We start from the raw sequence: 23,603 nt of genomic DNA, 5'->3' as shown, positions 1-23,603 counted from the left end.
TTGTGGTGGGGCGTTTTGGACCTTCTGGCATCCTGTACAGCTCTTGGTCATCTCTTCGATTTCTCTATCGATTCCCGGCCACCACACAAACGCTCTGGCTAAGTTCTTCATTTTTACCCCTCCCAGATGACCCTCATGAAGCTCATTGAGCACTCTATCCTTCAATTTGGGTGGAATTGCTACTCTGGTTCCACACATCAAGGTTCTTCTGCACATTGACAGCTGTTCTCTTCTCGGCGAGAATGCTGGCAGCAGTGGTTCGCCATGTGCTGGCCATCCCTTCACCGTTGAATCATAGACCCAGGAGAGTGTCGGGTCATTTCGTGTTTCCTTTTCTATGTTTGCATTCGTCACAGGGAGACATTCGACTATAGTCGAGTGGAATAACTCCACTGGATCCACTGCCAGTTCTTCTTCCACCGTCGGCAACGGTAGGCACGACAATCCATCAGCATTCCTATGCTGTTTAGTTCCTTTGTACTCGATGTCATATTGGTGTGCCCCTAGGAAAAGGGACCACCTCTGTAGCCGTTGTGCTGTCATTATCGGTACGCCCTTCTGAGGATTGAAAATGGAGACGAGAGGTTGATGATCAGTTAGTAGAGTAAATTTCTGACCGTGCAGGTAGTGATTGAACTTCTTCACCCCCCACACCAGGCTGAGGGCCTCTCTGTCAATCTGGGCGTAGTTACGCTCGGCTGAAGTTAACGAGCGTGACGCAAAAGCTATCGGCCTCTCTGAACCATCAAGGAATTTATGTGACAGTACCGCCCCAATGCCGTAGGGAGACGCATCACACGCCAGTCTTATCGGTTGTGATGGGTTGTAGTGAGCCAATACTCCTCTTGAAGTGATTAGGTCCTTACTCTTCTGAAAGGCCCGCTTACATTCATCGCTCCATTTCCATGCTACTCCCGTTCGTAGTAGGGCATTCAGTGGATGCAGAATTGTGGACAAATTCGGCAAAAACTTATGGTAGTAATTCACCAATCCGAGGAATGACCTCAGTTGCGACACATTTTCAGGCGCTGGAGCCTTAACTACCGCTTCAATTTTGTCAGGGGACTTATGCAACCCCTCTTCATTAATCACGTGGCCACAATACGATATCTGTTTCTTAAAAAACTCGCACTTAGTACGATTGGCTCATAGCCCATGTTCACGTAGTCTAGTGAGCACCTGCTCTAGGTTGACAAGGTGTTCACTGTCATCTTCACCTGTCACTAGGATGTCGTCCAAGTAACACTGAGTCCACGGAATCCCTTGCAGGACTTCTTCCATCGCTCTTTACCATATCGCCGGAGCTGATGCTACTCCGAATACCAGTCGATTATACTGGTAAAGACCTTTGTGAGTGTTTATCGTGAGATACTTCCTAGAGGATTCTTCAACCTCCATCTGCAAATATGCTTGTGCTAGGTCAATTTTTGTAAAGCGCTTCCCTCCAGATAGTGAGGCGAAGATATCTTCTATCCTTGGAAGAGGATATTGTACTGTGTGAAGGACTGGGTTCACCGTCACCTTGAAGTCCCCACAGATGCGAACCTTCCTTGGCTCCTCAGACTTATTGTTTAACGTTTTCTTCATGACAGGAACGATGGGTGTTGCCCACTCGCTCCAGTCTACCTTAGATAACACGCCTGCATTCTCCAGATTCTCCAGCTCTGCCTCGACGGCTGGGCGAATTGCATATGGCTTTGAAAAACTTGGGAATTGCATTCTCCTCTATTTTTATCGAGGCGGTTACGCCTTTAAGAGTGCCCAGTTCTTGTTGAAATACCTCTTTGGCGTCAGCTAAGATTGTTGACAATCGTCCAGGAGTGACGTCGTCATCCTTTTTACCAGCCACCGTCAGTGCCTGAATGGAGTGCCAGTCTAAACTTATCTTTCTGATCCATTCACGTCCCAATAACGGTGGTCCACCATCTTGCAGAATGTAGAGATACAATTTCCGTATTTTCTTGCCATTGTATTCGACAGGCACCCTTATTTTTCCTCTGGGGTATACTTTTTGCCCCGTATACGTCCTCAAGACAATGGATGTCTCTCTCAAGGGTATGTGTGAGAATAGCCACTCGTAGTCTCGTCGATTCATGATGGTTAGAGCTGATCCTGTATCCAATTCCATTTTGACTTGGGACCCTGCTATCGTGAGGGTGACCCAAATGGTTCGGTGATCCTCTTTTGCGATTACGTTGTGAAGTTTGAGACAGCTTAGTCTCTTGTTCCCGGATTCACTATCGCTCATCTGGTCTTCGGAACTACTGTCCGTCATCTTTTGTACTTTCCTGTACGGTTCCTTAGTAGCCTTTTTGTTGTCGCTGGTCTTCTTCCCAGACCTGCAAACTCGTGCAATGTGTCCCATCTTTCCGCATTGCCTGCATATTTTGTCCTTGGACCAGCAGTCCTTCTGGTCATGGTTTGTTCTGCCACAGCAATAACATTTTGCAAATCCCCGTGTCATTTCGTGGGTGCCGTGTTCCTGTGGCTTTTGTTGTATTTCCGCAGCTCCCCTTGCTGCTGCTTTGTACGATACTGCCACGCTGAAAGCCTTATCTAGCGCCAGCTCTTTCTCTGAGAGTAACCTCTTCTGGGTTCCTTCACTCAGGAGTCCACAGACAAATTTGTCCCGTAAGGTATCTGCCAGTCCTGCTCCGAACTGGCAGTGCTTTGATAGCTTGCGTAGTTCCGTAAGGTAATCAGCATTGCTCTCATTTTTATGCTGATTTCTCCTGCGGAATTTAAATCTTTCTGCTATCAGCAGCGGTGTAGGATTTAGGTGTTCCTGTAGGATAGCAACAATTTCGTTAAAACTCTTCGCCTTCAGTTTGGCTGGAGTAATCAGGTCCCGCAATAGGCCGTACATTCTTGCGCCCATTAAACTTAACAATACCAATGCATTTTTCTCATCGGCTATTTCGTTTGCCTCGCAATATACCTCGACTCTTTCCACATACGTGGTCCAGTCTTCTATTGCATTATCGAAGGCAGTGATCTCGCCAGTCTTTGGCATCTTGAAAATCTAAGATGGTGCCTCCCGTGCTTTGCCTTCGTCCCCGATGGATCAAAATGGTGCCTCCCACGCTTTTCCTTCTTCCCCGCTGAGTTAAGATGGCGCCTCCCGCGCTTTCCCGCCGCTGTCGCTGCTGCCAACGCTGCTCTCCGCGGTATTTTTATTTTTCTATCACGCTTCAATATTTGCTCCGTTAATTGAAGAACTGTTCCCGTCGTGGAGCGGACCCTCTGGGACACTTCCCTCCCTCCTCTTAGGTCCGAACGCTGCCCGGCTGCGAAGCACCGGCCGCGCCCTGTGTGCTCCACCCTCTCTCTCTCTCTCTTTGCTTCCCGACTCGCTGCCCGGCCCCGTTGCAGAGCCACCCGATCCAACTCTAGCCCGCCGCAGCCCAGGAAGGATCAGTGCACTACCTGCCACCAGCCCGATTAGCTGGGAAACCACAGACTGGAGACCAAGCCTGGCTCTCGACAGTCTCTCCTGCACTTTTCAATTCGATGATTTGGAGGGTGGTTGCCCACGGTCGACGCCCGTTTCTCGAGTTTCTTTGGATTATTTTTTTTTTTCTTTCTTCTGGCTTCGACCTTCAATAACGCTGTCTGAGGTGCTGCCAAGTTGCAGGTAAGTTCGTTTCTTACTCGTCGCCAGTAGTATGTCCGTGTATAATTGAGACACGGTCTGCAGGAGTTGATTATAACAAGTCTTTACTGAATGGAGACAACCTGGAAACTGAAACTACAGAAGCCTGCTAGGGCCTTTTATACAGGGGTGGTCACTGCCAGTACTGCAGTCTGAGACCAGTTATTCCCTTAAAGGTACATACACAACAGACATTAAACTGACTTAAGCTGGTTCGGCCTCAACTGGAGTATTATGTCCAATTCTGGGCACCGCACTTTAGGAAGGATGTGAAGGCCTTAGAGAAGGTGCAGAAAATATTTATGAGAATGATTCCAGGGATGAGGGACTTCAGTTACGTGGATAGACTGGAGAAGCTGGGGTTGTTTTCCTTCGAGCAGTGAAGGTTGAGAGGAGATTTGATAGAGGTGTTCAAAATCATGAGGGGTCTGGACAGAGTAGATATAGAGAAACTGTTCCCATTGACGGAAGGGTCGAGAACCAGAGGACACAGATTTAAGGTGATTGGCAAAAGAACCAAAGGTGACATGAGGAAAAACTTTTTTTACTCAGCGAGTGGTTAGGATCTGAAATGCACTGCCTGAAAGGGTGGTGGAGGCAGATTCAATCGTGGCTTTCAAAAGAGAATTGGATAAGTACCTGAAGGAAAAAAATTTGCAGGGCTAGGAGAAAAGGGCGGGGGAGCGGGACTAGCTGAAGTGCTCTTGCAGACAGCCGGCACGGGCTCGGCAGGCCAAATGGCCTCCTTCTGTGCTGTAACCAATCTATTCTATTCTATGATTTCTTATGTTAACAGGCAAGAACAAAAGCATTGAGGGCTTCTCTTGGTGGCTCAGTGAATTTGTCCAGTGGCTGACTGAGCCAAACAGACCAAACGTTGGGCGAGGAGCAGGACAGGGTTTTGCTGAGACGCCCGCCCCACCCACCCAACTAGGCAGTCAATCAGCCCGCAGACATTCACGATCATGGCTGGCATGTGAATAGTGACGTAATAAAACTCACTATGCACTTGGTTTGAGCATAAAGCAAGGCTTTAATCAACTTATTTCAGAACATGGAAGTCTAGTTGTATCCACTAGCTCCCTTGTCTTTACAAAATGTCCCTGGAAAGCTGGGGCCAACGCCCGAGTATTTATACTCCTTGGACGGCGCCACCAGCTGGCCGTCCAGTGTTATTTCATAGGTAGTTTCTCGATGATGAGATTTATGACAAATAGGCCTAGAAATTCGGTTGGTAGCGCCAGCGATTAGCACCTAAAGAGCCCAAGAATTGGGGCGTTACCCAATTTTCGGGCGGGTGCTGTGAATATAGCGCCACCTCCCATATTGAGTATGATTTTAGCGCCGGCGCTAACTCTTTGCGCGCGCCCACGGGCGCAGGCAGATCATGACGTCATTTCAGTGTGCAACGCCATTTTTGCGCCCCGGACCGGATATTCGGTGGCGCCCGCAACCTTTCCACCTGGCGCTATTAGCGACAGTTGGATGGAGCGTTCCCAGGCCCTTCTCGGACTCGGAGGGCGCTATTTAAAGGGGACAGCACTAGTATAAAAGCTGCAGCCATTTGGGCTGGCCATCCTGATCGTTGCTGGAGAGAGTTGCTGACCTTCTGTTGGACAGTAATTTTCTCATTGAGTCTTCGGAGGCACTGGCACTGGCAGCTTGAGGGCCCGGCTCCCGAGCTGGTGATGCAGCATCTGAAAGCAGGGAGGTGGAAGAGTGGCTTTAGCAAAAGGACAGGTTCGCAGCAAGGGATGCCAGATTGCGGCAAGGCTATGACATGGGTCCACAGTGAGAAAGCATGCTGGCGGGGGGAACAAGTAGAAGGAGACAGTTGTAAGAGGTGAGAACCTTACCATCGCTGTCGACAATGGGGTCGGTAGCTGCAGTGGTTGCAGGACCATTCAGACGTCCTCCAAGAATCTGGTGGACTCTCTCCTCGAGATCCGTGAGCGTGACCACTTGTGGAGGTCCTCCACCGGTGCGAAGCTGGTCTTTGCCAATCCTCGCCAGCATGGACTGCAGGGGAAAGGATGGGAAGTTATGTTACCTGATGCCCTGAGTGATCATCTCATGCCCCCCATGGTGCAAGAGCCCTTACATGACGCCCTGAGTCAAATGTGCATGTGTGTGCCCAGAAAGGGCCATGGGTGCTTGCTGGCAGATGGCCAATGGGGCACAGGCCACCCTGTAGCCATAAAGTCAGGTGCAAATGAAGGGATGCAGAAGTTTGCAGGAACAACACCGAGTGAGGTTGTTGAATTTCTTTCTGCATTGGACAGGGCTCCTGGTCACCATGCTGCTGGAGTTGACCCTCTGGCATACATCCCTCCAAGCTCGTCGGTAGTGCTTATGATTCGGCCTCCTGCCATTGTCTGGGTAGAGAACATCTCGCCGGCGCTCCACTGCGGCCACCAATTGCTCCAGAGCATCATTGATGAAGCGCTCTGCTCTCTGTCTCACCTTCTCCATCTGGTCCAAGTTTTTATCGCCAGAGAAGGGCCTGCGCCGATTCTGAGGCCTGCAAGGCGCAGAGTGTGGATGCTGAAGCTGACTGACCCACCCCTTTAAGAGCTAGCCGGCGCCTGGAAGTCTCGTGGTCATCGGTAATTGAGAGCACCTGCACTGAGCCCGTCCGCTCCGATATTGGGTTGCGCCGGAAGTTTAGCGCCTTAGGAGTCCCGTGTAATGCCTGAATTCGCGCCTCAATCACCTTTAGAGGCGATGCAACCCAATATCGCGCCAGGCGGCGATAAGTTTCGTCTGGCTATAAACTTTGCGCAGCGCCAGTTCTAACGCCTGAAGCCGGGCTATACTCAATTCCTAGGCCATAGTGTGCACTTGGGTGTGACATTGGAGAGCTGCTGGTGTGGGTCCTTTCTGGAACAAGCAGTCAATGCCTTCAGGAAGGAGGAGATGGGAGAAAAGTCATAAGAAAAATAAAATTTAAACTGATCAGGAAAGGCTCGAAGAGAGAAGACAGAGGGGTGGCCCGAGAGAGGTCTTTAAGATTATGAAAGAGGTTGAGAGGGTAGACGGAGAGATGTTGTTTCCATTGCAGGCAAGGCCAGAACTAAGGGCCATAAATATAAGATTGTCACTAATAAATCCGATAGGGAATTCAGGAGAAACAACTTTACCCAGAGAGTGGTGAGAATGTGGAACTCGCTACCACATGAAGTGGTTGAGGCGATTAGCATAGATGCATTTAAGGGGAAGCTAGATAAGCAAATGAGGAAGAAAGGAATAGGATATACTGATAGTGCTGGATGAAATAGGGTGGGAGGAGGCTCGTGTGGAGCATAAACACCGATTGCTCTGTTGGTCCAGGTGACCGGTTTTTGTGCTCTAAATTGTGTAATTTTGCATAAAGCTTATTTTTTCCTTTCCAATGTTTCCTCCCATTAATTCCCTACCACAGAAGGCTGTGGAGGCCAAGTCACTGAATATATTTAAGAAGGAGATAGATAGATTTCTAGACACAAAAGGCATCAAGGGGTATGGGGAGAGAGCGGGAATATGGTATTGAGATAGAGGATCAGCCATGATCATATTGAATGGCGGAGCAGGCTCGAAGGGCCGAATGGCCTACTCCTGCGCCTATTTTTCTATGTTTCTATTACCCCTCTGTACTTGCTTTCCATTATATAAAATCAGTATCTGTAGCACTAATGGGCAGTGAAAACTGAAACTGGTCGGCAGGGCGCAGCGCCCAAATTCTTCTTTGGATTTTCACTGCCACAGTTGCGATTGAGGAAGCAGTTTTGTGTGATGGCCCCACATCCACTGGGTGCTGCTTCGAGAATAGCCGAAAACTCATTTCACTTGGCAACACCAACAGCCAGAAAGTTAATAAACAGTGAAATAATAGCTGGTGAGGAGGACGAACCCTGTCATGTTCTCTCTGTTTATTGCCGAGCCAGAGTCAAACTGATGCCATTTATTGCTGAAATTAGATTAATCCACAAATGGTACATAGATACACAGAAGACAGGAGCAGGAGTAGGCCATTCGGCCCCTCGAGCCTGCTCCGTCATTCAATGAGATCATGGCTGATCATCCAAATTCAGTACCCTGTTCTTGCCTTCTCTCCATATCCCTTGATCCCTTTAGCCTTAAGAAATATATCTAACTTCTTCTTGAATATATTTAATGAATTGGCCTCTACTGCCTTCTGTGGTAGAGAATTCCATAGGTTCACCATTCTCTGGGTGAAGAAATTCCTCATCTCAGTCCTAAATGGCTTACCCCTTATCCTTAGACTGTGACCCCTGGTTCTGGACTCCCCCGCCATCGGGAACATCCTTCCTGCATCTAGTCTGTCTAGTCCTGTTAGAATTTTATAAGTTTCAATGAAATCCCCTCTCATTCTTCTAAACTCCAGCGAGTATAAGCCCAATCGACTCAATCTCTCCTCATACGTCATTCCTGCCATCCCAGGTATCAGCCTGGTGAATCTTCGCTGCACTCCTTCCATGGCAAGAACATCCTTCCTCAGATAAGGCGACCAAAATTGCACACAATACTCAAGGTGCAGCAAGACATCCTTGTTCCTGTACTCAAACACTCTCGCTACGAAGGCCAACATACCATTTGCCTTCTTAACCGCCTGCTGCACCTGCATGCTTACCTTCAGTGACTGGTGCACAAGGACACCCAGGTCTCATTGCACTTCCCCTTCTCCCAATCTATTGCCATTCAGATAATAATCTGCCTTCCTGTTTTTGACACCAAAGTGGATAACCTCGCATTTATCCATGTAATATTGCATCTGCCATGCTTCTGCCCAATCACCCAACCTGTCCAAATCATCCTGGAGTTTCTCGGCATCCTCCTCACAGCACACACGTCCACCCAGCTTTGTGTCGTCTGCAAACTTGGAGATATTACATCTAGTTCCCTCGTCCAGATCATTAATTTATATTGTGAATAGCTGGGGCCCAAGGACCGATCCCTGCGGTACACCACTAGTCACTGCCTGCCACTTGGAAAAAGACCCGTTTATTCCAACTCTTTGCTGTCTGTCTGCCAACCAGTTCTCTATCCAAGTCAATACCTTGCCCCCAATCCCATGTGCCTTAACTTTACACGCTAATCTCTTATGCTGGACCTTATCGAAAGCCTTTTGAAAGTCCAAATACACCACATCCACTAGTTCTCCCTTATCTATTTTACCAGTTACATCCTCAAAAAATTCCAGTAGATTAGTCAAGCACGATTTACCTTTTGTAAATCCATGTTGACTTTGTCCGATCCTGTCACTGTTTTCCAAGTGCTCTGCTATTACATCTTTTATAATGGACTCTAGCATTTTTCCCACTACCGATGTCAGGCTTACCGGTCTGTAATTCCCTGTTTTCTCTCTACCACCTTTTTTGAATAGTGGGGTAACATTAGCTACCCTCCAATCCATGGGTACTGTTCCAGAGTCTATTGAATTTTGGAAGATGACCAGCAATGCATCTACTATTTCTAGGGCCACTTCCTTAAGTACCCTAGGATGTAGATTATCAGGCCCTGGGGATTTATCGGCCTTCAATCCCGTCAATTTCCCTAACACCATTTCCCTACAAATACTGATTACTTTCAGTTCCTCCCTTTCATTAGACCCTATGTGCCCTGACATCTCTGGGAGGTTATTTGTGTCCTCCTTTGTGAAGACAGAACCAAAGTGTGTATTTAATTGGTCAGCCATTTCTTTGTTCCCCACTATAAATTCCCCTGCTTCTGACTGCAAGTGACCTACGCTTGACTTCACCAATCTTTTTCTCTTCACATATCTATAAAAGCTTTTACAGTCAGATTTTATGTTCACTGCAAGCTTACTCTCATACTCTATTTTCCCCCTCTTAATTAATCCCTTTGACCTCCTTTGTTGAACCCTAAACTGCTCCCAATCCTCAGGTTTACTGCTTTTCCTGGCAAATTTATATGTCCTCTCCTTGGATCTTATGCTATCCCTAATTTCCCTTGTTAGCCACGGTTGAGTCACCTTTTTTGTTTTATTTTTATGCCAAACTGGGATGAACAAATTCTGTGGTTCATCCATGCGATCTTTGAATGTTTGCCATTGCCTATCCACCGTCAACCCTTTCAGTGACATTCCCCAATCAATCCTACCCAACTCGTGCCTCATACCATCGTAGTTTCCTTTATTTAAATTCAGGACCCTAGTCTCGGAGTCAACTACTTCACTTTCCATCTTAATGAAGAATTCTATCATATTATGATCGCTCCGACCCAAGGGGCCTCGCACAACATGATTGCTAATTAATCCTCTCATTACATAATACCCAGTCTAAGCTGGCCTGGTCTCTGGTTGGTTCCTTGACATATTGGTCCAGGAAACCATCCCGTATACACTCCAGGTATTCCTCCTCCACAGTATTGTTACTAATTTGGTTAGCCCAATCTATATGTAGATTAAAGTCACCCATGATAACTGCTGTGCCCTTATTGCACACTTCTCTAATTTCCCTTTTAATGCCATCCCCAACCTCCGCATTACTGTTTGGAAGTCTATATACCACTCCCACTAACGTTTTCTGCCCCTTGGTATTTCTCAGTGGCGCTGCTGTTTAGTTACCGACTGTCCTCGGTTCATATACTGCCAACAATGAGTGCTGTGTTGATTAACAGTATTTTAGTGGCTGACTTTGGTTTGTTGGAAAAGCTGACATGAAGTAGTGTATCACTGTTGTCCATTCTCTCTCTCTCCCCCCTTATTGCTGAAATGATGAACTTGGGACATGCCTTGTTCGTAGGTGGTAGATATTCCCTCCATGTGATTTTCAGCTGGCCAGAGACCTTGTCCATGTTGAGGGTTGGACCTCATTAATGTGGGGCCAGTGAGTTGCGGGCAGAAACCAAGCCCAGTTAAGTCATAGAATGGCAATCCGGTTCCTAGATAAATCATAGAATTCCGATGGTCTATCACCCGACGAAGGCGGACCCACCAGCTGCCCAGCGGTAGACCCGTGGGCAGATAGTAATGGCCACACCATTGGCAGGAACAGGGCAGTAAGTCATATGCCACCAATTTGGGGTTGCTACTGCACTATTTCCACTCAGCAGTTGGTCTGAAAATCTCCCCCTAAGGCTCAATACTGCACCATGTTGATGCATTTGGCCACTAAGTCATCAGGGGAGTCACTTTATGCTTTTTATAAATAAAAAGTGCTGCATCATCTATGAAACTTTTAGCTATTGAAAGTGTACAATGCAAAATCATTGACATAGATAGTAAGCTTTGAAGAACCATAAGTATAAAGTGTGAAAGAAAACATTTCAAAAGGATATTCTGTCAATTCAAAAAGTATTTGAAAAATTCTAAACGTGAGTATAAAATATAATGGAGGCTAAATTCGATAGCCCTCGAAAACGTTCACGGGGATTGCGATGCACAATTAACCCGTTCCCGATGATTGCAATGCAGACAGCATGCCAACTTTGTGCTGTTTGCTCATTTAAATGATTTCAGCGTCCAGCCAGTGCTAATCACACTATTCATTGTCTGGATGCATCAGCAGGGGCCAATATTTTGATAGGCTAGCATCAGTTTAAGCTAGCCTGCACCTCTTAAAGGGGAGGTGCATTGTGCCTGGGGCACGTGCTGGCAGTCATTCAGGAAGTCAATCTGGCATGAAACCAGCGATAAATGGCACAACATGGGAGAGAACGTGCTCCAAGGTTTATCGACGCTGCACTGAAGGCCTTGGTGGAGGAGCTAGAAAGTAGGAGAGATGTCCTGTATCCGCAGGGGGCCAGGAGGCCCAACACATGCTCAGAAGGCAGTGGGAGCAGATAGCCGTGGAGGTCGATGTTCCTGTTAATTTTTTTTGGATGCACGGCCATTCAAAATACCGCGCATGCGTGTGAGCCGGATGTGTGGGAGGTCCATTGAGGGCCATTAAAGGGAACAATGGTGGAGGTCAATGCCAGGAGTCAAACCCCAAGGCCTTGGATGCAGTGCCGCAAGAAGTTCAGTTACCTCATACGAGTGAATGAATCTTCAAATGACATAGCCTACCAACTGCACCACTAGCCTCAGCCACTGCTCAATGCACCACATCCCTATCACTCACCTTCCAACAATCTCTTTCAATCAGGACTCATAGCTCACATTCATAGCTTCACCGCACCCTCACACTCTTAGCACTGCTGCAAGCCTCACACCCACATCTCACAGCTTGAACACATTGCCAGCTATTCAACCAACTGCAATTATATAGGGCCCTGGTGAGACCACACCTGGAGTATTGTGTGCAGTTTTGGTCTCCTTACCTAAGGAAGGATATATTTGCCATAGAGGGAGCACAACGAAGGTTCACCAGACTGATTCCTGGGATGGGGGGATTGTCCTATGAGGAGAGATTGAGTAGACTAGGCCTATATTCTCTAGACTTTAGAAGAATGAGAGGTGAACTCATTGAAACATACAAAATTCTTACATGGCTTGACAGGGTAGATGCGGAGAGGATGTTTCCCCTTGCTGGGGAGTCTAGAACCATGAGTCACAGTCTCAGAATAAGGGGTCGGCCATTTAGGACTGAGATGAGGAGAAATTTCTTCACTCAGAGGATGGTGAATCTTTGGAATTCTTTACCCCAGAGGGCTGTGGAGGCTGTCATTGAGTATATTCAAGACAGAGATTGATAGATTTTTGAATATTAAGGGAATCAAATGATATGGGGATAGTGCAGGAAAGTGGAGATGAGGTAGAAGATCAGCCATGATCTTATTGAACGGTGGAGCAGGCTCAAAGGGCCAAATGGCCTACTCCTGCTCCTATTTCTTATGTTCTTATGTTCTTATTAACCATGACAGCCACATCACCCAAACAGATTGCTCGACACTCACTGACACACTTCCCTCTCTCTTGCAGGACAAGGTGGCGCACAACTGGAGGCAGCAGGAGCTAACCGGCTGGGGACTGGTTTGCCTGCATGTCCTAAACCCCCATAGAGGAGACGGTGCTGGCCAGTTTTGGAAGAGCCATGGCTGAGGCCTTGGCCAATAACGGGGCTGAAACCAAAGATGATGGCTACCTCATACCTAACAGTCCTTCTCACATCCCACTTCCCCCTCATCCCACAATGTCTTCTGATTTAAAACTGCACATGGTGTAAGCATGCACCTCTTACTTTCCGCCCCCCTCCCCTAACCACAACCCTAACCTTGGGCCTTTCCCCTTTCGGATACCCAAGAAGTGCAACCTGGCCAGGCAGTGGAGGAACAGCAAGAAGACACACTGTCACTCGATTTCACACTCACATCCACCAGCTCAGATATTGACACTGTACGTAATTTAGAGGATAGGATAGTGGCAGGATCGACAGATGGTGAGACGCCGGGCACGAATGGCCTGCAGCCAGTATAGGGGGCAAGGATAGCACAGGCGTCAGCTCGCCGGAGGGTGAGGTCGCACACGGGTTCTGCTGCAGAGGACACTGAAGAAGACTTTGATGGGGCAGGCTACAGAAGAAGGCTGATGGTTATGCACAATGAAATGTTTGGTGCATTGGGAAGCCTGCGTACAATGTCAAGGAGCATGGAAGAGTCTGGCACGAACTTGACACAGGGCTTTGCACAGAGCTTGGAGCCGTTCATTTCCAACATGGAAGTGGTAGCCAATTTGGTTCGCACATTTGTGATGCAGCATCTGATGGCCACTGTTGCAGGTTCCATTGCAGTACAAGCAGCAGCCACCCAACATCTGAGTGCTGCAGTGGAAGCTCAGACTGGTGTCAGGCAAGGTTAGCTTCTTGCCATGCAAGCTCAGACTGCTGCCATCATGGCTGTGGATACCAGTGTTCAAAGGGGCTTGCAAGGTATCTGTCCTCCAAGGATTGCTGAGGCTCCACCCTGGGGGGGGGAGGCAGTGGCTCCATGGAGCATGAACCTCTGTCCTCTCTCAGGAAAGCACAGAATGCACAAGATGATTCATTTTTGTTTGTATGCAGTATGACATGATTTGATTTATAAATTTGGTTTGGAATGTTTATTTTGTGATGGCTTTTATTTTTGCATTGTGGCCAAGCAGATGCTGTGCTGGAAGGTAATGTGTGGGACTGTTGGTGAATGGAGAATTGGGGTTGCAGTTACCGGTATCGCATGCAGATGAGTTCTTTATAGACAACCTGGATAGAAAGGGGCTGTCTAGATTGCCTCCTCCCTTCCTCTTCCTCCTCCTCCTCCTCCTCCTCCGCTGCTCGCCATGTAACTGGAGGCAAGGGCTGTGCCCTCATCATGGCGAGGTTGTGTAGCATGCCGCAGACCATCTCAAATCTTGGCACCCGCTCTGTCGAGTACTGCAGGGCTCCTTCAGAGCGGTCCAGGCAGCAGCAGCATTGTTTCAGCATACCAATGGTCTGCTCTATCACCGTTTGTGTGGCAGCATGGCTTTCATTGTATGCGTGCTGCCCACGTGGGTTGTGCACCAGAGTTATGAGCAATGTCATCAATGGCTAACCCTTGTCACCCAGTAGCCACCCTTTGGTTTGCCATGGTGACTGAAATGCAGCTGGCACAGCTGACTGTCGCAGAATGAAGGTATCATGACTGCTATCAGGATACCGGGCATTAGCCTGCATGATTCGCTGCCTATGGTTGCCCACCAGCTGGACATTGGTGAGTGGAATCCCTTTCGTTTCCGGTATATGGCAGAGTTGACATGCGCTGCCAACAAAGCGATGTGCATGCAGTCAATGGGACTGTGCATCATGGGGAAGCCTGTAAGGCATCAAGTCAGCATTGCATGCTGATTGATATCATGATCTGCCTGCTCTGCGGACGTTCACTACGCGTGCACCAACGCACTCACCAATATGGTGTCTGGCGCAATGCGTGCTCGCTTTGCCTGCTAGTCTCTGGCAAGAGAGAATGAAATGTAGTCAGCTCTCTTTGAATAGAAAGCCTCAGTGACTTTCCTTATGCAACAGTGGACGGCAAACTGCGAGATGTTGCAAATATCTTCAGCTCCAGCCTGGAAGGAGCCAGACGCATAAAAGTTCATGGCCATGGTCATCTTCACAGCCACTGGCAATGTGGTCCTTGCCTTGCTCTGAGGTTGCAGTTGTGGCTGCAGCACGTGACAGATTTCAGTGAGGACATCCTTACTGAAACGCAGATGTTTCACACATTGTTCCTTGCTGAGGTTCAGGTAGGAGCAATGCTCCCTGAACACCCTGGGTGATATGGCCTCCCGCTGAGTACCCTTCTCCACCTCCCTCTTCCAGCAGCTTGTCCTGCTCTGCATGGCCTCTGTTCATTTTCCAAGTGGAATGTCTACTAGTGCACCCATGTCTGGGAGCGACTGGTTTGTGCAGAAGCCTTGAAGTCAGCAAAAAGTCCTTCGGCACTTGCCACACCACTCCCTGTAGACTTTTGCAACTTGAAACAACAATAGAAAGTACCAAACACTTTTAGAATCGTAGCAACAGCCAGAAGAAATCAATTAGGAACTAACCTGTAAGTAGTTGATGATCCCTTTGAATAGCACTAGTGGGGCATCCCAACGCACTCACCAATATGGTGTCTGGCGCAATTCGCCCCACAAGTGTGCGCCAACTATCACAATTTTGCGCCCAATATATCCTGTTTCGCTAGCCCTGAACTCACATCTTTCTCCAGTTTCTCTCCAATCTTCCCTCCTGACCGCTCCAAACTCATTTTGCCCATCTTCCTCCTTCTTCGATCCTATTCCCACTAAACTGCTGACCACTCAACTTCCTTTTCTGGCTCCCGTGTTAGTTGATATTGTTAACGGTTCTCTCTCCTCAGGTACTATCCCACTCTCCTTCAAATCTGCCGTCATCACCTCTTTCCTCAAAAAAACAACCCTTGACCCCTCCTTGCAAACTACTGCCCCATCTCCAACCTCCCTTTCCTCTCCAATGTCCTTGAATGTGTTGTCGCCTCTCAAATCCAGGCCAATCTTTCCCATGTTTGAATCCCTCCAATCAGGTTTCCGCCCCTGCCACACCACTGTTTCTCTCGACCCCTCCACTGTCTCTAAATTGTTATACTGCTTGTCCAACATCCAGTACCGGATGAGCAGAAATTTCCTCCAATTAAATATTGGGAAGACCGGAGCCATTGTCTTCGGTCCCCGCCACAAACTCCATTCCCTAGCCACCGACTCCCTCTCTCTCCTTAGCATCTGTCTGAGGCTGAACCAGACTATTCGTAACTTTGGTGTCATATTTGACCTCAGAATGAGCTTCTGACCACATATCCGTGCCATAACTAAGACCGCCTATTTCCACCACCGTAACATCGCCCGTCTCCGCCCCGCCTCAGCTCATCTGCTGCTGAAACCCTCATCCATGCCTTTGTTACCTCTAAACTTGACTATTCCAACGCACCCTGGCTGGCCTCCCACGTTCTACCCTCTGTAAACTTGAGGTCATCCAAAACTCTGCTGCCTGTGTCCTAACTTGCACCAAGTCCCGTTCACCCATCACCCCTGTGCTCGCTGACCTACATTGGCTCCCGGATAAGCAATGCCTCGATTCTAAAATTCTCATCCTTGATTTCAAATCCCTCCATGGCCTCGCCCCTTCCCATCACTGTAATCTCCTCCAGCTCCACAACCCCCACACCCCCCACCACCCCCGAGATAACTGCGCTCCTCTAATTCAGGCCTCTTGAGCATCCCTGATTTTAATCACTCAACCATTGGTGGCCGCCTTCAGCTGCCTAGGCCCTAAGCTCTGGAATTCCCTCCCTAAACCTCTCTGCCTCTCTACCTCTCTTTCCTCCCTTAAGACGCTCCTTAAAACCTACCTCTTCTGCCTTAATTTCTCCTTATGTGGCTCGGTGTCAAATTTTATTTTATAACACTCCTGTGAAGCGCCTTAGGATGTTTTACTATGTTAAAGGCACTATATAAATACAAGTTGTTGTTGTTGTTGTTTAAAAAATTTAGAAATCGCAGCACAGAAGGAGACTGTTTGTCCCATCTGCCAGTGCCAGCACTTCTGCTGGAGCTACCTACTCTACTTCCATACCCCTCCCATTTCAAATTACTTTAAAAATAATATTCTAGATGTGTGAAATAAGAATACAGCCTAATATCTCAATGTTTATAAATGGGTAACATACTTTGTGCTGCCTGTTTAATACTCCCACTTTCTTATTAATATCAGATGTAATTTTAGTTTCCTTTAAACATAAGGCAAGTGTTCATCAAATGGTTGAAATAGTTTCATTTTTTCTGTTTGCTTTTCAGTCAAAACAGAACCAATGAGCAGCAGTGATATTGCCACAACGACAGCAGACGGCTCTTTAGACAATTTCTCAGGATCAGGTAAGAGGGAGTGAAAGGTCTTATGAAAGTCATGGCCCACTGTGTATCAAACAAACCCATTGAGACTGCAGATAAAGGATATGATTCTCAGTTTCAGCTCAGTAAGCGGGCCCTTAGGCCATTTCAACTTCTGAAATGTTACTATGATGAAAAAGGACAAGGTGTCATTAGTGATGGCAATAATCCAGCTCCATGTTGTCCTTCTACCTAAGTTTTACTCTATCCACCTTGTTCTATACCAAACAAATGTAGAGAGTGAATTATACAATTTCAAAGGTTGCTTAACTATTTTGTAAATACACTTTTTAGATGGCAAGAGATATGATGCCTTTACCTGGTTTTGTATAATTCTGTACCTAAGATAAAAAACAAATAGTTAAATGTACTTCATAATATATTCATATTTCATAAATATATTTTGTAAAGTTACCAATATTTTATATAGCTTTTATATTTCATTGTTATAAGATTTTCCTTCAGTTGTAATCAGTTGCAGGGGAAGAGTAAAGTGTAGAGTGAGATTTTTTCTTCAACATACTACCCAATTTTCCAGAGTAAAATAATAGTCTCAGAAGAATTTATTTTGATATTTTTGTAAAAACGTAAATTTTCTTATCTGCTGGGAGACACTTGTACCTAGGCTCCTCTTTTGATATAATTACCCTCATGCACCCTGAGGAGGCTCCATAGGAAACAACAGGGCTATGGCTTTGAACTGGCCTGACAACCACTCCAGCTAGAGATGCACGGGGGGCACGGTGGCATAGTGGTTAGCACTGTTGCCTCACAGCGCCAGGGACCCGGGTTCAAATCTGGCCTCGGGCCACTGTCTGTGTGGAGTTTGCACATTCTCCCTGTGTCTGCGTGGGTTCCTTCCGGGTGCTCCGGTTTCCTCCCACAGTCCAAAGATGTACAGGTTAGGTTGATTTGGCTATGATAAATTGACCCTTAGTGTTAGGGGATTAAATACGTGAAGTTACGGGGATAGGGTGGGATATGTGTCGGTGCAGGCTCGATTGGCTGAAATGGTCTCTATCTGCACTGTAGATTCTGTGATTCTGTGATGCAGGTTTTCTAGCCAAATGCATGATTTCCCAAGGCGGCTCTGAGATCTCAAATATTCAATGAGAATTTTTTTTTAACTCTACAAAATAGGGAAGTTCTTTGAACAAAAAGTTTTCCCTCTGGACTTTCCTGCCTCTTTAAGTATTGCAAAGAAAATGAATTTTGATGAAATCACCTTACAATTCTATGGGCAGTTTCAACTAGAATGTTGATGTTGTATGTGTATAAGAATAATAGAAGAAAATCTCCTGATTGCCTAGTGGGTTAATGCACCAAGTTGAACATTAAGAAATAGAGATCGGTAGATCTCAGGCTGGCTGATCTCAGCTGGGAAGCAGTATGGACAGTACGATTGGACACAGTGCCCTGGGTTTGGAGGAGAAAAATCAGCCAAGATTCCTATTGCTGATTGTTATTCTGCTGGACTGTCCATTTATGTGGATATCGGATTGAGAGCAATATCAGGCTTGGCTGCATTACTTATCACAATCAAGTAATCTGTCAACAAACGTGTTAGCAAATACATGAAGAAGGGCCACGTATGTGAGCTATCAGTGTGTGGGGGGGAGAGCTGATGTCCAGTGTGCAACTGTAACCTCACAAGAATCTGTGCCTCCAGGGAGAAAGGGGGAGAAATTGGAGTCAGGAGAGAAGAAAAATTAAGGCAAATTAGCACTACATACTGTAAAACCTGGTGTACGTCATAGTTTTGTGCATGTTTTATGCTCCTTAAATATAGGGCTGACATACGCAGTTGTTAAATATTCAGGTTCTTCTGCACAGTTTACTCATTCAACAATTTGATGAAAGTTTCTATAGTTGGATCATTTCTCTTACAATTTGGCATCTGCATCTTTTCACTCTAACAGAGTGTTTGGACCCAGGAATTAACAATTATCCCAGTTATGATACTGCTACTAGATTACGCATAGCCTTCTGCTACACTCCCACTCTCACTTCAAATAGGTGACAATATTTCATGATGTGGAGATGCCGGTGTTGGACTGGGGTGGACAAATGTGAGAAGTCACACAACACCAGGTTATAGTCCAACAGCTTTATTTGAAATCACAAGCTTTCGGAGCGCTGCTCCTTCGTCAGGTGAAGTGAAGGGATGCATATAGGCACAGCATATATAGTCAGAGAGCACTGCCAGATGATTACAGGTAATCTTTCTAACTGCCCTTTATCCCACCTCGGCAGAGAGATAATCGCAGCAATCAAAGGTGTGGATGGTGTCCAAACAGGTCAGTCAGGAAAACATTACATCAAAGAACAATGAGGTGGGGTCACCAGGGGTCAAATGTTGCAGATGCTGGGGTCTGTATGAAAAACAAAAAACAAACCAAGAACAAAAGATAAAAAAAAATTTTTGCTGGAAATCACAGCAGGTCCGGCCGCATCTGTGTAGAGAGAACAAGCCAATGACGACTCGAGTCTGGATGACTCTACGTCAGGTGGGGTTACATGTAGCGTGACATGAACCCAAGATCCCGGTTGAGGCCGTCCTCATGAGCGCGGAACTTGGCTATCAGTTTCTGCTCGACGATTTTGCGTTGTCGTGTGTCTCGAAGGCCGCCTTGGAGAATGCTTACCCGAAGATCGGAGGCTGAATGTCCTTCATTTCTTCACTTCACCTTCACATCTCTGCAGTTCACCTGACGAAGGAGCAGTGCTCCGAAAGCTTGTGATTGCAAATAAAGCTGTTGGACTATAACCTGGTGTTGTGTGACTTCTCACATAATATTTCATAGTCTGGATATTTGGGAGGCTAAAACAATTAATAAAATGTATTTGAAAAATCAGGTAGAGTTAGAAAATGCAGAGGATAAGATTAACAGTAGACCATAAGACAACTGGAATTAATAACCGATAGCCTTTTGTAGTAGTTACCACAGTCTTAAACTAAAACAGTCTTTGGGAATTATAATAGTCTTTTGAGAGGGTACCTCGTGGAATCCGAGGGTGCTGCCTGCTATGAAGAAATACAAATATGAAGAAAGACTTGAAAAATGGCTTTTTTAAATTATGGAGCAATATGTTAGAAGTGTTTCAATTGTGAAAGGATGGGACTGGGTAGATAGAAGAAGACCATTTCCAGTAGTTAAGGGGTCTAGAACAAGGGGCCATAGATACAAGATTAAATGTAAGAGATTTAGAATAGAGGGCAGGAAAAACTTTTTTATGGAGAGAAGTTGTGAGGCAGTGGAATTCACTTCCAGGATTAATGGTTGAGGCAGAATCAATGTTAACATTCAAGATTAGATTGGCCAGGCGGATGAAGGAAAAGGGGGTGAAGGGTTTTGGGAACAGGGTGAGTAAATCTGATTAGGATTATTTGCTTGCATGGAAGGTACACTGACATGGATGGGTTGGACCAAATGCATTATAACCATGTTGTAACTTTGTATTTCTTCCATGCTTTTCTATGGAACAAATCAAAATACTCAGTACTACCACAGTGAATGCTACCACTTCGGGCGAGAAATTCATATACTTACCGGCACCTGTTAGCGCCAGCGATTCTCAAAAAAATGGCGGCTGCCACTCTTGTGCCAGCTGGAGGCGGTCCCTTTGGCGGCCACCATATTCATGCAATGCAGATTTAACATCACCTATGTGAACTTCAACCGCTGGGTCTTAAGCACGCCAGGCTTGCAAGCAGGCTAACAGATGCTGACAGTGGCGATATCTGCAGCTGTTAAAGGGACACACACATCAATCAGGTAAGTTTGAATGGAAGGGTTTGGCCTTGGTTTTTTGGAATTTATTGAAGTGGTGGCTTGCTGCAATATATGTGAAAAGTTTAAGTGTTTGGGGAGTGCTGCTGGATGCTTGCAAGAGCTCGGATGGTAAGTGAATGCCTTTGAGAAGACAGAACATGCTGCGAATACTCAGCAGCTCACACTACATCTGTGGAGTTCACATCTCAGGTCAACATGCTGCCTGACCAGCTGAGTATTTGCAGCATCTTATGCTGTCATTTCACATTTACAGCATCTGCTTGCAGAGGGAAGAGCAAGACGCAGAAGAGCAAGACACAGAAGAGCAAGACGCAGAAGAGCAAGGTGCAGAAGAGGAGGAAGTCGAAGAGGAGGAATCAGATGGAAGGATGCACCCCAGACAGCCCCTTTGTGGCTGGGATAGCCGGGATGGAATCATTCGCCTGCGGCCCCATTGGCTGGGCAAACTGCATTTCTTGGGTGTGTGAAATGAGGAAGAAACAAGGGTGGAGTTGTGCTGACGGGAGGGCAGGAAGACTAGAGGTGCATGCCAGAAGGGGGATAACGTACGAGGATACCCGCATCTTATATCCTTTCAGCCCCGAGGCTGGCCAAGGGCTCAGCCATGCTCCTGCCAAGAATGGCCAGCGCTGTCTCCTCCAAGGGAGTGAGGTGATGCTAGGAATGGTGGATGTGCCGCATCATTGGTGCAGATTATTGGTAGGTGAGTGATTGGGGGTCATGCATTGAGCATTGTGTGAGGCTAGTGATGCAGTTGGTAGGAGATGGCTTTTGAAGATGCATTCACTGACCTTGACCATCTGAGGTCATGAAGCTTCTTTGGGCACTGGAGCCAGGTGGTGGGGGCAAAACTGCTGGCAGTGACGGCCTTGGTAATGTACTCCCATATTGTTCTTTCTGGAGGGCCTCCTGGCGCGTGTGGGTAGAGGGCCAGTCTTAGTGTTGATCCCCTGCACAAAGCTTGGGTGCTGCGTGCGAGACTCTGGGTGCCCCTTTCCTGGCTTGCTGAGTCATTTGTGTTAGTGCTGGGACAGTTTTCCCATTTGTTCCGTTTAGGAAGGTAATTCAGTTTTAAGAGCTGAATAATCATATTTGGAACTTCTGTAAAAAGACAGAAAAGGCTGAAAAATGTACTGAATCAGTGCATTTTATTTTGTCTTGCTTCAATGTGCATGGCCCCTTTAAATTTCAGAGCTCCTCATGCCCACAATGCATTGTGAGCTTCACACACAGACACTAGGGGAAGCATCAAAGCCACACCAGGATTACAAATTGGTCCCGGATCCCTCGTGCAATGCCACCAGGACCGCGTTGCACCTAAAATTAGCGCTGTGCCACCTACCTCCATGCCCCCCACATCAGTTTAGGTTGGTTAGCGCTGCGGCCATTTTGGCCGGACGTTAACAGCAGTTGGCGGTGACACCGACTGCTTTGCTGGTGATCACCAATTTTTTGCCCCCCAGTCTCTTCATTCCAGTGGGTAGCAGAATGCAGTCATGAGCCGTATGCTTCAAGTAGAGAGTTTAATGTGAATGCATAAGCCAAACATCCACTGCAGTAGGTGCTAAATTCAGCAGGGAACATCAAAAATTAAGGTAACAGCAGCAAATGCTGCTGCAGATTAAGTTAAAATCTTTAGCAACACAAACAACAACTTGCATTTATACAGTGACTATAACATAGAAAAAAGTCCCAAGGTACTATCAGATAAAAATGGACGCCAAGCCAAAGAGGGATATATTGACTGGTGATCAAAAGGTTGGGTTAAAGAGATGGATTTTAAGGAGGCTCTTAAAAGGAGGAGGGAGAGGTGAAGAGGCGGAGGGATGTAGGGAGGCAATTCTAGAGCATGGGGCCTAGACGGCTGAAGGCAAAGCTGCCAATATTGGAGCGAGTGGGGGAAGAGCACAAAAGGTCAGAGATTTTTGGAGCGGTGTGGGAGGGGGGAGTGGTGTTGTAGGGCTGGAGGAGCTAACAGAGATAGGGAGGGGAAAGGCTATGAAGTGATTTAAACACGAGGATGAAAATTTTACGTTTCAGGCTTTGGGGGATCGAGATCCAATGTAGGTCAGCAAGGACTGGGGTGAGTAAGATCTGGTGCGGAATCGGATATGGCAACAGAGTTTTAGATGAACGAAACTTTACAGAGAGTGGAAGATGTGAGGTCGGCCAGGAAACTACATAGTCGAGTCTCAAGGTGACAAAAGCATGAATAAGGATTTTGGCAGCAGATGAGCTGAGGCGGGCAAAGTTACAAAGGTGGAAGTAGGCATTCTTTGTTATGGATAGTGTATGGGATTTGAAATTCAACGTGGGGTCGAATAGGACAGTGAGTTGCAAACAGTCTGGCTCTGCCTGAGACAGTGGATGGAAAGGAAGATAGAATTGCTGGTGAGCGTTCGGAGTTTGTGGCCGGATCAAAGATGATGGCTTCAGTCTTTCCAGTGATTAACCGGAAGGAAATTGCAACTCATTCATGACTGGATATCATCTGACAAGCAGTCTGACAACACAGAAGCAGTGGAGGGGTTGAGGGATATGGTGGAACGGTAGTGCTGGGTGTTGGCAGCTAACCATGTCTTGCAGATGACGTTGCCAAAGAGCAGTATATAGATGAGGAAAAGCATCAGGCCAAGGATAGATACTTGGGCGACGCCAAAGGTAAAAAGAGAAGCCATTTCTGGGGATGCTCTGGCTACAATCAGATAGGTAACAATGGAACCAAGCAAGGGCAATTCCACTGAGCTGGACAATAGAAGAAAGGCATTAGAGAAGGATGGTATGGTCGACTGTGTCAAAGGCTGCAGGGAGGTTGGTGAGGATGAGGAATGAT

General features: G+C 46.9%; 1 protein-coding gene across 2 annotated transcripts in view; it reads left to right on the top strand.

The window, feature by feature from the left end:
• Window positions 1-23,603, top strand: part of eya1 (EYA transcriptional coactivator and phosphatase 1) — a 296,767-nt gene that overhangs the window by 23,901 nt on the left and 249,263 nt on the right. For both annotated transcript variants that reach the window (XM_085993147.1, XM_085993148.1), the window contains exon 4: window positions 16,884-16,961. In XM_085993147.1, the coding sequence (XP_085849273.1) occupies window positions 16,884-16,961 (78 nt within the window). The remainder of the gene's footprint in view (window positions 1-16,883; window positions 16,962-23,603) is intronic.

This window comes from Somniosus microcephalus, chromosome 7 (genome assembly GCF_052327205.1).
Source record: "Somniosus microcephalus isolate GS21.2 chromosome 7, FLI_Smic_1.0, whole genome shotgun sequence".
Taxonomy (NCBI): Eukaryota; Metazoa; Chordata; class Chondrichthyes; order Squaliformes; family Somniosidae; genus Somniosus; species Somniosus microcephalus.
This window is presented reverse-complemented; position numbering and strand designations above follow the sequence as displayed.